The following is a 13,020-nucleotide window of genomic DNA, read 5'->3' as shown; positions in this document are numbered from 1 at the left end:
CTTTTGCCCTTCTCTTCTTAGGTGTGAAAGCAAATTACCTGAAGGGCCTTTCTCACATACTGAACCACCTGCCCAAGCCAGTGCTAGTGACAGAGCTGCCTACGGTGAGTGTGGACTAGTGGCCAAGCGTCAGGCCCTAAGAACTCTTGGTTGTTGTAAGTTATGTAGACGCATGCGTGTAGGAGAATTGTGCCCCTCTCTTTCTTACTTTCCTATCCCTGCAGTTACTGCCTCTGTTGGTGGAAGCTCTGTCATGTCCTGACCGTGTGGTTCAGCTGTCAACTTTGCACTGTCTGCAGCCATTATTGCTTGATGCACCCCATGTAATGAGTCTGCATATTGACACGCTTGTGGGGAAATTTCTAAGTCTGACTGACAGCCCTGCCATGGTGAGTACTGGGTAGCTTCTTCCTTTGCAGCCTGGTATTCCCTTGTTTCCTCCTGGAGAGGTATTAGAAAGCTAAGGGCTCCATCCACTTTTGTATTGCAGGCAATCCGCATTGCTGCGCTTCAGTGCCTCCATGCACTTGCTTCCTTCCCCACGCCAGTGGTAAGTGGTGAATCTACCTGTGGGTGACGCCTTGCCAGTTCCTCTTCCTCCTGCTACTCTGCCATTGCCCACTTCTCTCCATTGTGAGGCTTCCTTGTGTGTTGTGGGAACCTCATTAATGCTGTTTTCCACTTACTGTCAGGTGATCCCGTACAGGCCACGGGTGATTAAGGCACTGGCCAAACCTTTGGATGACAAGAAGCGGCTGGTGCGGAAGGAAGCTGTGACAGCACGAGGAGAATGGTGAGAGAGGTTGAGTTTTCTTTGGGGACAGTGTAGAAAAATGGTAGTGCCTTAAGTAGCTGCTTGACCGAGTAGGTCCCCTTGATGCTGCTGTTTAAAGCCTGGCTACAGTTGAGGAAGGCTAACATATAGTGTAAATGTGATGAAGTGCATGAAGGAATCTTGTCTGAAAACAGACAGTTGGATGTATAATTTAGGGCTCTGTCCACCGCTTTCCTGCTGTTGTCTAAGCCCAGTGCTCTATTCTTTCTCTTCAGGTTTCTGCTTGGAACACCTGGCAGGTGAAGGTTCACATTGCAAATCCTGACTGACAATCTCACCTGCCTCTGCTAACCTGCCAAGCTATCTGCCTTGATGATGTCCTAGGGCCTAGATTTTCTTGCAAAACTGCAAGGCTCTAGGAAAAACTGGAGGACTTTTGGGAGGGCTGCCCTTTCTGTGGGCTTGCGGAGTCCTAACCACACTACCTGTAGCCAGTAGGATGGAACAGCCAGCCCTAGTTCCTGCTGCAGTGCTGTAGTGTGTGGAGGTGGCAGGACCCCTGCATGCTATGTGTGTGGGGCCAGAAGAATAAATAACTTGTTTTCTAACTGCTTCTGGAAAAGGTGCCTCTTCTGGGGAAGGGAGGTAGTAGCGATCATAAGCTCAGTTCTGCTACTGGCCTTCCCTTCATCATATACCAGGGGTAGGTAACTTGTGGCCCTCCAGCTGTTTTGGCCTACTAATCCCACAACTCCTCACTAGACTATGCTGGCTAGGGATTATGGGAGTTGTAGGCCAAAACATCTGGTGGGCCAAATGTTGCCCACCCTGTCACACACTTTAGGTACGTTCCTAACATAACAGCATAAGAGTGCTGGTAAAATAGAGAGAGAACAGTTCTCCCTTTTCTTTCAGTGTGGAGCTAAAATCTATTGTTGAACTCACTGTTCATCCAGAAAACATCTTTGCACACTTGAATTGCCCTAGCCATAAATACACAAACCAGGTGAATTATTGGAATACAGGTGTTTTAAATAGCTTGAAATATTCAGGATAATTCTTCGTATTACTGGTAAGAGCTGTGTCAAGGTATGTCAGAGCATGTTATTGGCCATTTTGTGTGACCCATGCTGGAGAAAATGTAGCAAACTGGTTTTAAAAAGCTGATTAAGTGAGCCCTTTACTACACCGGCCCAGGCTGGTACTTTAATTTTTAGAATATCAGCTTCTGCCACAGTGGGAAGTAAAAAAAAAGTAAAAACTGCCGTGTCTTGTCCGTTCCTTGCACTATTCCATATCAGTTTTGAGCAAAATGCTAGTAGCCACCCCTGGCACCAGCAGCATAAATACAGAAACCTATCTAAGCTCCTCTGAGGTATTCCACATTGAATCTGTAGTTTTAAAAACCAACTTTACCTGTAGAATGCTCTTCAAACCATCCCCAGCACAAGTCTGAATTGTATATATAGAATAATACACTATGGTAGGGATACAGGGCTACAGTTCCCCTGCTTTGTATACTACCATGTGTCTTTCAAAGGACAATTTACCGATGAACACAGAAGAATTGCATTTGAAGACAGCTGGAAGTACAGACATGAATGGTGGTCAAGACAGAAGTAGTGGTATAGGTGTTGAGAAAGTGCTGTACCTTAGATGTAGCGTTGGTGCTTAGCAGGAGTGAACCTAGAACTTTCTTTGGGCTATCTCCTACTTAAGGTCTTAGGAAACAGGGCTAGGAAAGACTTCTGTTAGACTGAACACATCCCTCCTACTCCCAAAGTTTTAGTCATAATAAACTTAGCAAACTCTGGTCACAGACAGTAAATTAACTTGTAATAAATGAGGCTTGAGGTACTGGGTAAGTCTTAAATCACTACTCACATGTGTGTGGGTTGCAAAGTAAACAAGAAGTACTTATGTGTACTGTGCAGCTTCCAAACAGTGGGCCTAGTTGAACACAGACTACACATGCTTCTTTCCACTGTCAAAAACTGCTAGTTATGTAGAGTCATATACAGTACTGTTCTCCTTAACCCTGCTGTACAACTATCTCTGCATAACTGCTGGCAGTTTGTTAACTATGCAAACAACTTGGGGAGGGGATGATGTGCTTGGTAGTGGGCACACTGCTGAGAGTTAACATCAGCTTCTCCCATTTGCTGATTGAAAAGGGTACAGAACCTACCAGGAAGTTTAATCAGAGGCCAGAACATAGAAAGTGAAAATGTATTTGGCAGGAGCTGGAAGCTCTGCCACACCACTGCCGTATCTGTGGGGAGAAAAAGTATTGCCTTGTGAATCAATTCTGTGAAGAGATACAATCCTAAACAGTTGTGAGCTAGACAGATCCGACAATTTGTCTTACTCAGATATTACCACCACCATCTCTTCCCTCTCTTAAATAGGAACTGATGCCCATATTAAAAATGGTTTTTATTTCTAAGGTTTAAAAAATCCCTACCTACTTAGAGAGCAGCAGGACCCTGGCACACCAGCCAGCCTCCAAAAGTTAAGGGGAGAGAGGAGCTATCTCCCTTCTCCCTAGTATCAGGAGTGACAATATTTAGTCCGGCCTATGTAGGGTGATGTGTGCTGACACAAAGTAGATATGGGCAAGACATCCCTGTCTCACCTCAGCTGCCTGCAGCTGGGGTTTCCTCAGCCTTCCTCCAAAGTCTGCTGCAGCAAGCAGTTCACTGCAGATGATCCAGCTGTGGTGTGTCAGGCCACCACCTCCTTTAGGGACTGAATTTTGTTATGCTTCCCAGTGAAAACAGCCTGTGGCCTCAGGTCTGCTACCAGTTCGTGCACTTTGCTCCTTATCTACTTAGATTGCCAGGAGAGGAGTCTTCTGTTCAGCAACACAGGGTGGAGTATCCCAACTCAGGCCTGATCCATAGGGTCTGTGGGTGGAGGGCAGTAGAACTCGGGTGATCCAGTGCCTAGAAAAGAGAACGGGCCTTCAACAGCATATATGGAGTACAGGAAGATATACAGACTTGTTTGTATACTGCTGCCCAGCACTTCTCAGATTACAAAGAATCTAGAGGGCCACAACATTACCATGGAATCCAAAATAAGCAGCTGCAGCTATGGCAATTGTACCTTCCTGGGTCAAGGGCCAATAACAGCCATTCTGTTAGCAATGGCACAGGATGTATGCAGACTTGTAGCTTCCCCCTCTTTCCAACAGTTCCTTACCTTTGTCTCTCCACACCTAGGAAAGCCTTCCAGTTGCCCAAAGGACCATAGCTGTATGGATTTCGAAACACCTAGAGCCAAGGGGAAAATAGCATGAAGTCCCATATTCTATTACATTATTCTAGCACAAGTATTGTTCCATTCTGTATAGCAGCCCCTGCTGGGAGAGTCCATGACTACAAGGCAAACTATAGTACCATCTGACTGGTCAAATAAAGAACTGTGGCTGCTTCATATTTAAGTTTTCTTTTCAAAAATTACATCCTATTTATATATAACTCTAAGCTACTTACAGTACCCTAAAAGAATCCAAATGAAACTCAAGAGGAAGCTGTTTCCACAAGGCGGGGGCTGCAGTGGAAAAGGCCCTGTTCCAAATATCCTGTAACTGCACACTGAATTAAGGGTCCCTAAGAGATGGGCTCAGACGTTCTGCCCATTTTCTCTCTCCTCACCTTGCCCTTCTTTTGGAGCCTCTTCCTTTCTTTGCGGTTAATGTGTCTTTCAATGCTGGTCTCACCACGAGTGATGAGGACAGAATGCCATAGCATGAGGGCACCCAGTGCCAAGGCTACTGAACTGGGGAAGGAAGGAGGTAAATCGAAAAAATGCCAAGTAATTGAGATAGCCAGAACAAGTCACTTACAAAGGCACAAAAGTTGTCAGAACAAGGTCAGTTGGGTGAGGCTCTGGCCTGTTCACTTTTGCAGAGGGCAGAAAATAAGACAGCTGGAGAGCTCTGTGCGAGAAGGTTGACTTGGCAGCTTTCAAGGAGCACACTGGAGAGGCTTTCCCCCCTCCTCTTCCCTCCCCATGAGCACTCTCAACCAAACAGCCAGATCAGTTACCTGCAGAGGACCCAGGCATACACTATACTCTTGTGGAAAGCTCGCTGACGGAAGGAGAAGGTGGGTGGTGGTGTCTGAGAGTAAGTCTGCAAGGAAAAGCAGATGTTGCCATGATCGGATGCACAGATGCTGCAGAGGCAGCTGTGACCCAAACCAGGATGATTGGCAGGCCTTCAGGGACAAATGAATGGACAGACGGCATGGCAGACAAAACAGATACCTTCTAAGAGACAAGGACCTCAATCATGAGTCAGCAATGGGCAGAGCACGGGTATTGGGACTCAGTACTCACTTCCCTTACTTCCCGTTCATCACTTCTGTTCCAAGAAAGGACAGAACATCACTTCTGCAAGTATCTCCTCCCCTCTATAGGGCAACATATGCCAGCTCAGTGGGGTTCTGCGACTCCCTTGTGGGGAAGAAGGGAAGGAGCGTTTCTGCCCAGGAAAGGGAATCTGAGCTGTTACAGCCACTGCTGTAGATTCACTCCTGGGGCAACGCAGCAAGCTCCCATACCATGCTCTGTCCTGTCCCTGACCTGAGCAGCTGAGGAGCAGGTACCCCACCTGATTGGCTGTCACGTGCAGCATCTCCTTGCCAAGTAGTTTCATTCTCTATCGGATGGAAAAGAGGCCGCCAGTTATACACACTCAATGTTTCTGGGCCCTGTACCCCTGCTGCATGCAGTAGCACCTCGTGCAGTATCAAGGACAGAAGGGGAGAGCCCCTTCCACCACCACCCCAGAGAAAACAGTCCAGCCCCATCTGCCCCAAAGACCATCATTCATCCAGGAAACTCACCTCAATGGCAGCATAGGCCTCCCAAAACATATCCCAGCCGCTGACACTGCTATAGATGCAGCCCATGGTCATGAACAACATGAAGGAGAAGAAGTAGCGATGGTTGAAGTGCCCCACGCAGTTGTTCAGCCATGCTATCTCTCGGGGTTAAAGGCCTGTAATTGCAGTCAGAAAGCCAACCCTCCTCACATTGCAACAGAAGATAGCCAATTCTGGAGCTCCCAGCCAACTGTGCTGGTTGTTCACTGATCCAATTGCTTCCACTTAATATCCATGGCACCCCTGTTGGGCCTCCAGCATGCACTGCTCCTAACTTTGGGGAGGTCTGCTTCCTTAATATGTGCTTTTAAGCCAAAACCCAGCAGGCAAGGAGAACATACCAGGGTAGTGCCTCATGCAGGAGGAATTGCTGCATGAATTTCTGGTCTCAAAAGTATTTCCTTTTTGGGCTGAAGCAGGAAGGCCCCTCAGGTACAGCTGATTATCCCAGCCATGTTGCCTCATATATGCACAACTCCTTTTTCTCTTTGATGTTGCAGGTTACTTCCTTTAGCTAGTTAGTCTCAAGAGATCTCACACCGTTCCCTGGAGGTATACAGCAAAGCTGGGCAACTTGTGGGGCACCAGGTATTTTGGCCTCCAACTCCCATCAGCCCTAGCCAACATTGCTGATGATGGAGGATGCCCATCCCAGGTATACAGAGTCCCTTGAATTCCTGGGACAAACGACCTCACAGGACACTATCCATTAACCTAAGCCAGTCCTACTATGGGCCTGCAGAAGGATACGGCAGTGATGGTCCATCTTCAACACACACCTGTGGGAGCGAAATAGCATAGACTTTGAGCACCATTGCATACAGTTTGGAGACTAGACAAGCAGAGAACGAGTCACTTCACATGGCTAAACAATAGTAAGAGAATGGTGCAGCCATAGAGCATGACAAGGTGCAGCAACACAAGGCACGAGAAAGAATGGTAAATCAGCACTCTGCCCTGTAGTCTACATGCAAGCAAGAAGCCTGTTGGAGCCTCTTTGGCAAGAGCTGGCTGTTGGCTGACATGAAGACAAGTACCCACCCCCTATTCCGCCCCAGTCCTGCATCTTACTGCTTTTGGGAATGTTACCTAAGGTAACATAAGGTGGCTTCGGTGTAAACTTAAGAGATGTTCCCAAAGGTAGGGCTGCATGTATTCTGCAGATATGCAAATGCACTACAAATGAGGAGAATTTGGTTTTGGCAGAATTTGGCTTCTTGAGAATGTTAGTTTTCATTTAAAAACAATAACAATGAAAGCAAGTCCCTTTATAGCTGGGGTGATAAAAGAAGAGTTAAAGTGAGCGGAGAGTGCTAAGAAAATCTGAAGGGGGCAGAATTTCTGAGGACTGAGCAGGATTTCTGGAATAACATGATTATGTTGCTCACATTTGCATGCTTTATTTCAAAACAAATATTTGGGAAATTAAGAGAAATACAAGAGAAAAGCAGGAGGAGCTTACAGGACGGGGAACATGGAAATCAAAAGGAACATTGGTCCTGCTAACTGCTGGAATGTGCCTCTACCCCTGAAACCTTTCCCAAATTGGAATTTGGCTCTCAGACTGAAAAAGCTCCCCCACCCCTGCTTTAACAAATTCTCAGGAATCTCTGCCAGACACAGGATTCTACATCAGCTATCACAAGACGTTCCAAGTGCACGGAATTGCGGAAGATAAGCTTGCTTATGAAAACTGCCAGAATTTCAGACACCGAAACAAAAAAGTGGGACTTGCTGATCCGCCAGTGGGGAGGTGCCATAGCTCAGCAGTGCCTTACATGCAGACAGTCTCAGGTGTAGTCTCCAAGCTTTCCAGTTCAAAGGATCTCAAGTAGCAGGGCTGGGAAAAAGCAGGGCCTGAGACCTTGAAGAGCTGCTGCCTCTCAGAGCAGGAAGTACTGGTCAAATGAACTAATGCAGCTTTCCACAACCCGATGCCCCCTCAATGTGTTGGACTGCAACTCCCATCATTTCCCAGCCAGCATGGCCATTGGCATGATGGGAGTTGCAGTCCAGCATATCTGGAGGGCACCAAGTTGGGGAAGGCTGGACTAATGGTTTCTTTTAGTAAACAGCCCCAGGGAAAATAACTGAAGGGCAGTATGAATGTACTTATGATCAAGAGATAAATCATGGTCAAAGATTTGGTATAAGACAGCTTCATATGTTCATATCCATGGTAAAAGTCTGGCTTATGCAAAGAAACTTTTAGGCAGTTACATTTCAGAAAGGGTCCAGTCTGCATAGATTTCTCCGACTTAAATCATTTTAAATAACAAAACAAAAATTGTAGGTGACAGGGAAGCATGAAAGTAATTACACATGAGTTGGACAGAAGGGGAAAGCCCACCTGTTGCAGATGCTGCAGTGATGGGTCCGGGCAGGCTTCGGGGCAATGCATTTCCTGCAGATGGCGACAGCAGCGACATCGTTCTTCGACTGCTGTGGGAAGGGAATAGCAGCAGGCATTTAGCCTCTTGCAAGGATGCCATTGCTTCACACTAACCCAGAACACACATTAGATCAAGAATATGTGGACCCAGGCCCTCTAGAGCAGGGGTGGGCAGAAGGTAGCTCTCCAACGGTTTGGGACTTCAACTTTCAGAGGCCCCTGCCAACACGCCCAATGATTAGGAAAGCTGCACGTTTAAGTCCAAAACATCTGGAAATTACTTCCTGCCAACTCCTGCTCTAGAACCCCAGCATAGCAGCAACTGCAAGCCAGTCTTTGGTCCATGAGAAAAGAAATGGTAAGAAGTCATGCCAAGCAGCCCTGCTTTGGATCTTAGTGTTAAAACAAATGAAGAGGCCAAGCAAGAAATTTGGAGGCCTCTGCCCTACCTGTGGAGGATAACCAGGCTGAGTAGTGATGGCCATGTAGTAGTGGAAGACAATCATGACGAGGTTCCAGTGGCCATAGATAATGTGCCAGAAGATCCAAGCAATGGGATAGGTCTGCAGGATGAGTGGCAGGAGGCAAACGTACACTATGGCCACCACTGAGCTGGTCAATATGATCACCAGAGCCACAAACACCTGTTATAAGGAAGAGGAAAGGGTCTGAGCCACCAGCACCCCACAAACAAGTCAGCCCTTTTGATAGAAGAATGGGTGGGTGGTGGATGGATCCCCCCCTTAAACCCTGCTTGGTTCTCTTGGGATTACCAGGAGACAGCAGTGCTGAGGAACTGTCAAAGGATTCTGTGACGCACCGCTATCATCATCTCCTGCATTTGCAATGTCATCCATCTCCTTCCCCTGCTTAGTGGGTCGAAGTAGCTACTCAAAGCTGCTTGAACTCTAGAGGCTGGAGCTGAAAGTGCCTCCAACAGCTCTTAAGCTCCACTGTTGTTCCTTTTTCCTTGGTACTCACCACCCCAAACCAACGGGTGACATGGTCCACCAGCCAGTAGATGGGCTCAAAGAGGGCATCAAGAGCAGTGTCACCATCAGCAAAGGAGTTGTACAAAAGAGAACGCAAACACAGACGACTGTACAGCCACAGTTGTTCCACCTGCCGGGTCAGCCAGAACCGGCGGCGCTGACCTATCCGCAGGCACTTCAGGAAGAGGCGCATGACAGCGGAGTACATCCGCCGGCGGCTCCTCATCCCTGCCACTCAGAGCCTGGGGAGAGAGGAAGCTGTGTCAGCGAGTACTGTTCAGGGGGTTTGGACAGCGGGCAAAGGCTTTGTGCCAAACATTCAGCAGTTCAGGGCTGAACTATTGCTCCAGCATCATGATGCTAAGGGATACAAGGGATCACAGGATAGCGTTGAGGCTGGGGAGTCACTCTCCCTTCATACGGCTCCAGTGTAGGATTCATGCAGAGGTTGTGCTCTCCCCTTACTATCAGTGGGAGGTAATGACACAGTAGTAGAGAATACGCAGAGTGGAAGTGCCCCTCTGTGGGTTTGCTGCTATTCCTGCTTGCTTTCTCAGATGGAATGGCAAGATGGTAATGACAGACAATACATCTGACTTACAAAAATTAGTAGATCAGATTAATAAAGTGAGTAATGAGTATGGACTTAAAATGAACATCAAGAAAAAGAAATATATGATGATAAGCAAAACGTTTTTTACTGCGCTTCATATTACAATAAATAGTGTGCCAACTGAGTGAGTCACAAAATACAGACACCTAGGAACTTGGCTCAATGAAAGAAATGAACAAACACAAGAGATAAACACAAGAATTGAGATGGCAAGAACAGTGTTTGTTAAAATGAAAATATTATATAATTAGGACCTTAATCTTGCATTAAGGATTTGGATGGTAAGATGTTCTGTGTTTTCAATATTATTTTATGGAGTGGAGGCTTGGACACTTAAGAAAAACAATCTGAGGATAATCGAATCCTTTGAAATGTGGAAATACCGACACATATTGAAGATACCATGGACTGATCTAGTAACAAATGAGAATGTACTATATAGAGCATGCAAACAAACAGAACTAATAAATACCATCAAGAGCAGAAAATTGCAATACCATGGTCATATTATCTGAGGTGAAAAATATACCATACTCCAACTTATTATGCAAGGGAAAATTGAAGGAAAAAGACCAATGGGAAGAAGATGAACATCATGGTTAAAGAATCTGAGGGAATGGTTTAGTTGTACTTCTGTACAATTATTCAGAACAGTGGCATCAAAAACTGAAACGGTTGTAGTGATAGCTAACCTCCAACTGGAGATGGCACTGGAGATGGAAGAAGACTTCCTCAGATGGAAAGGCAAGACTCACTGTGTGACCATACGCACATGGAGTTCAAGGGACAGGAGGTTTCCCAGCCTTCTCTCTAAAGTGCTAATGGGACGCATCTATGGAGATTACATTCAGGTTCCTTTTCCCAAATGTCATTGCACTAATTGCAGATAGCTGTGACAAAGGGAGAGGATTACTCAAAGGAAACCAGAAACATGGTGAATGGTAGCGACACTGTAATTTTCTCAATAGTTATTAGGACTGACATGGCCCAGAAATTGGGAGAGCAGGGGACGTACCCAAGGTTAGGGATGAACTCTCCATAAAGGATAAATAACCACTTATCTCCCGCAACCTAGTGCAGGGAACACCAGGTTGGGGAAGGCTGCCTTATAGAGCTAAGCACCCAAAAGTTTCAAAGGGCTGTCATATAGTGAGGGAGTGGACAGAATCTTTGCCCCCATCTTTTGTACTTACTTTGAACTCTGCAGAATATTTGTGGGTTGGGAAAGAACCAATTGGAGAGGAAGAGAGAAAAGCAATGAATAATTATTTCCAAACCCAGCCTAATCCCCTTGGGATCTCTGCCTCAACTGGGGCAATTATCCCATTTAGACCAGTCTATGACAGCTGACAGAGCCAAGGAGGACCAAATTATAAAGGAAGGGAGACTGACTGGAAGATGGCACTTACCTGCTTGCCGAAGTCCACCATCAAGCTGCAGCTAACCGAAGAGCAAAGAGGAACCTGAGCTAGGTCAGCTCCAGAGAAAGCTGATCTTGGCCAATTAATATTAACCAGGAGTGTGACCCTGGGAATCCCTCAGACTTGATAGCCTAGAGCAAGGAACAACCTAGCAAGGGGGTCATGGCACAGAAACAACACAAAGGGACCTAAGGCAGAAGGGGGAGCAGAGCTCAGAGGCATCACGTTAATTTTAATCTATGCAAATTTAGGCTAACAGTCTTCTCCCTGGCTGTGCAGCAACTATTAATTCCAGTCTTCACGTAGTCTTACTGGACCAGCAAATCCCCCCCCCCCAATCAAGTTTTACTTCTTTCAAGATGTGTTCTGATGCTGGCAACAGAGAGCATATTTCCCACTGTTAGTCCTACTTACCCTTTCGGGGTTCATCTAAGGATATGGTATAGCTGCACAAATTAAACAGGGATAAGTCTACCTCACCGCCTCTCACACTTGAGTATATTTTCACAGGGTCTGGGTCCTCTTAATTCCGCAACACAGGAAACTCTGATAGAATTTTACACTTAACTGAAGAATTCCTGCAGCATTCTGCCTAGTAACCAGATGCCTGCATGAACACCATATTAGTTTCTGCCCAGAAAATTCCCCCACAGGACAGACAGGCAGGTTCTTTATCTTGGTCTATAATATATATAATGATCTGGTGGTCACATAATTTGTTTGGAATATTTAGAGGCAAAAGTGGAAGTCTCAGGTTACCTATATGGGCTCATATACTCCTAAATGATCGAGCACTCATCCACATTAGCCTGTTCATGCTGGGATTACGGTGCATACACACACACATATGCACACACACACAGGCAGGCATTGTGTCTGCCATTAGCTGGATGTACCTAGAGCTCAGCCCATTCTCTGCCAGCTGAGCAGAGTTGGCATCATTCCTGGGCACAGATTAAGGGTGATTTCTAAAGCTAGCATACCCCTCTGGCAGATGGCAGCAACAGCAAAAACTACACAAGGGAAGATTAATTACTGCAATGCTTATCAGACAGTGGGACCTGCGTGGGTGAGTCGATGGGCTCTCTCTGGTGGGGGATGGTTGAAAAGGATGTTATAGCCCAGCCTTCCCCAACCTGCTGCCCTCCAGTTGTGGCTGGACTACAACTCCCATCACCCCAGGCAGCATGCTGGCTGTGGATGCTGGGAACTATAGTCCAACCACATCTGGAGGGAAGTAGGTTTGGGAAGGCAGTTATGGTCACTACATTCTTTAGGAAAAGGAGCTCAATTATACCCCCTACGTCGGCTACAGCTCCCCTACTCTAGGCAAACCGGGTCTTGATGCGGCCCCGAAAAACAAACATTGGGGGGCGTGGGAGAGGGCGGAAGAGGAGATTCCTATCCATCCAGCAGAACCTTTGTAGAGACTTGGGAACTGGAAGGCGAGTACCTGTTTCAGCAGGTCATCGCTCTACATAAGCCACGCATCCTGAGGAGGTCCATTCTAACGTGCCTTTCAAGGGTGCAGGTGCTACGGGGAAAGGTGGCTAAGCAGTTACTGGGGAAACGAAGGGCAGCAGCCCCAGCCGCGTTCCACAGCACCGCGGAACGTCCACAGGAAGGGGGACACCAGAGACCGAGCAAGGAAGCGAAGCCCGTAAGCGGCAAAGGAGAAAAGGGGCAGGCGGCGCCGAAACAGCAGCCTCTTTCAAAGCACACAGGCGAAATGAGGTCTACCCCAGCATGCGCCGCAAGAACACCGCGTGTAAGAGAGCTCCCTCCCTTACCTGGTGCTGCCATCCTCCGGGTCCAGTCAACCCCAGGCTGCAACCCCCCGTTACCGCATCCACCTAGACATCGTCTCCCCCTCCTCCACCACCCTTATCTTCAGCCCTGCGCATGCGCCGATACGCTAAACGAGACTACGATTCC

General features: G+C 47.1%; 2 protein-coding genes across 9 annotated transcripts in view; one reads left to right on the top strand and one right to left on the bottom strand.

Moving 5' to 3' along the window:
- Positions 1-2,036, top strand: part of MMS19 (MMS19 cytosolic iron-sulfur assembly component) — a 29,800-nt gene extending 27,764 nt beyond the window's left edge. For all 3 annotated transcript variants that reach the window (XM_084846650.1, XM_084846649.1, XM_084846648.1), the window contains 5 exons: positions 22-104; positions 225-389; positions 491-550; positions 693-793; positions 1,051-2,036. In XM_084846650.1, the coding sequence (XP_084702776.1) occupies positions 22-104; positions 225-389; positions 491-550; positions 693-793; positions 1,051-1,078 (437 nt within the window). In that variant the 3' untranslated portion in view covers positions 1,079-2,036. The remainder of the gene's footprint in view (positions 1-21; positions 105-224; positions 390-490; positions 551-692; positions 794-1,050) is intronic.
- ZDHHC16 (zDHHC palmitoyltransferase 16) lies at positions 1,815-12,977 on the bottom strand. 6 transcript variants are annotated; one of them, XR_014789526.1, is made up of 12 exons: positions 12,876-12,977; positions 9,041-9,293; positions 8,509-8,703; positions 8,018-8,109; positions 6,418-6,446; positions 5,629-5,762; positions 5,394-5,441; positions 4,828-4,913; positions 4,435-4,558; positions 3,980-4,050; positions 3,411-3,720; positions 2,991-3,047 (listed from the first exon to the last, which is right to left on the bottom strand). XR_014789526.1 is itself a non-coding variant. In XM_084846651.1 (11 exons), exons 2-11 carry the CDS (start codon positions 9,275-9,277, stop codon positions 3,606-3,608), a joined length of 1,131 nt encoding a protein of 376 aa, XP_084702777.1. In that variant the 5' UTR covers positions 9,278-9,293; positions 12,876-12,977; the 3' UTR covers positions 1,815-3,605. The 6 variants fall into 6 exon arrangements, 4 of the variants coding, with proteins under 4 accessions (XP_084702777.1, XP_084702779.1, XP_084702780.1 ...); XR_014789527.1 differs by lacking the exon at positions 5,394-5,441 and having other exon boundaries at positions 1,815-3,047; XM_084846651.1 differs by having other exon boundaries at positions 1,815-3,720.
- Between the last annotated feature and the right edge of the window lie 43 nt (positions 12,978-13,020).

The sequence above is a fragment of the Heloderma suspectum genome, chromosome 3 (genome assembly GCF_057233095.1).
Source record: "Heloderma suspectum isolate Gila_16-S chromosome 3, 16-S_ref, whole genome shotgun sequence".
In the NCBI taxonomy this organism is placed as follows: domain Eukaryota; kingdom Metazoa; phylum Chordata; class Lepidosauria; order Squamata; family Helodermatidae; genus Heloderma; species Heloderma suspectum.
This window is presented reverse-complemented; position numbering and strand designations above follow the sequence as displayed.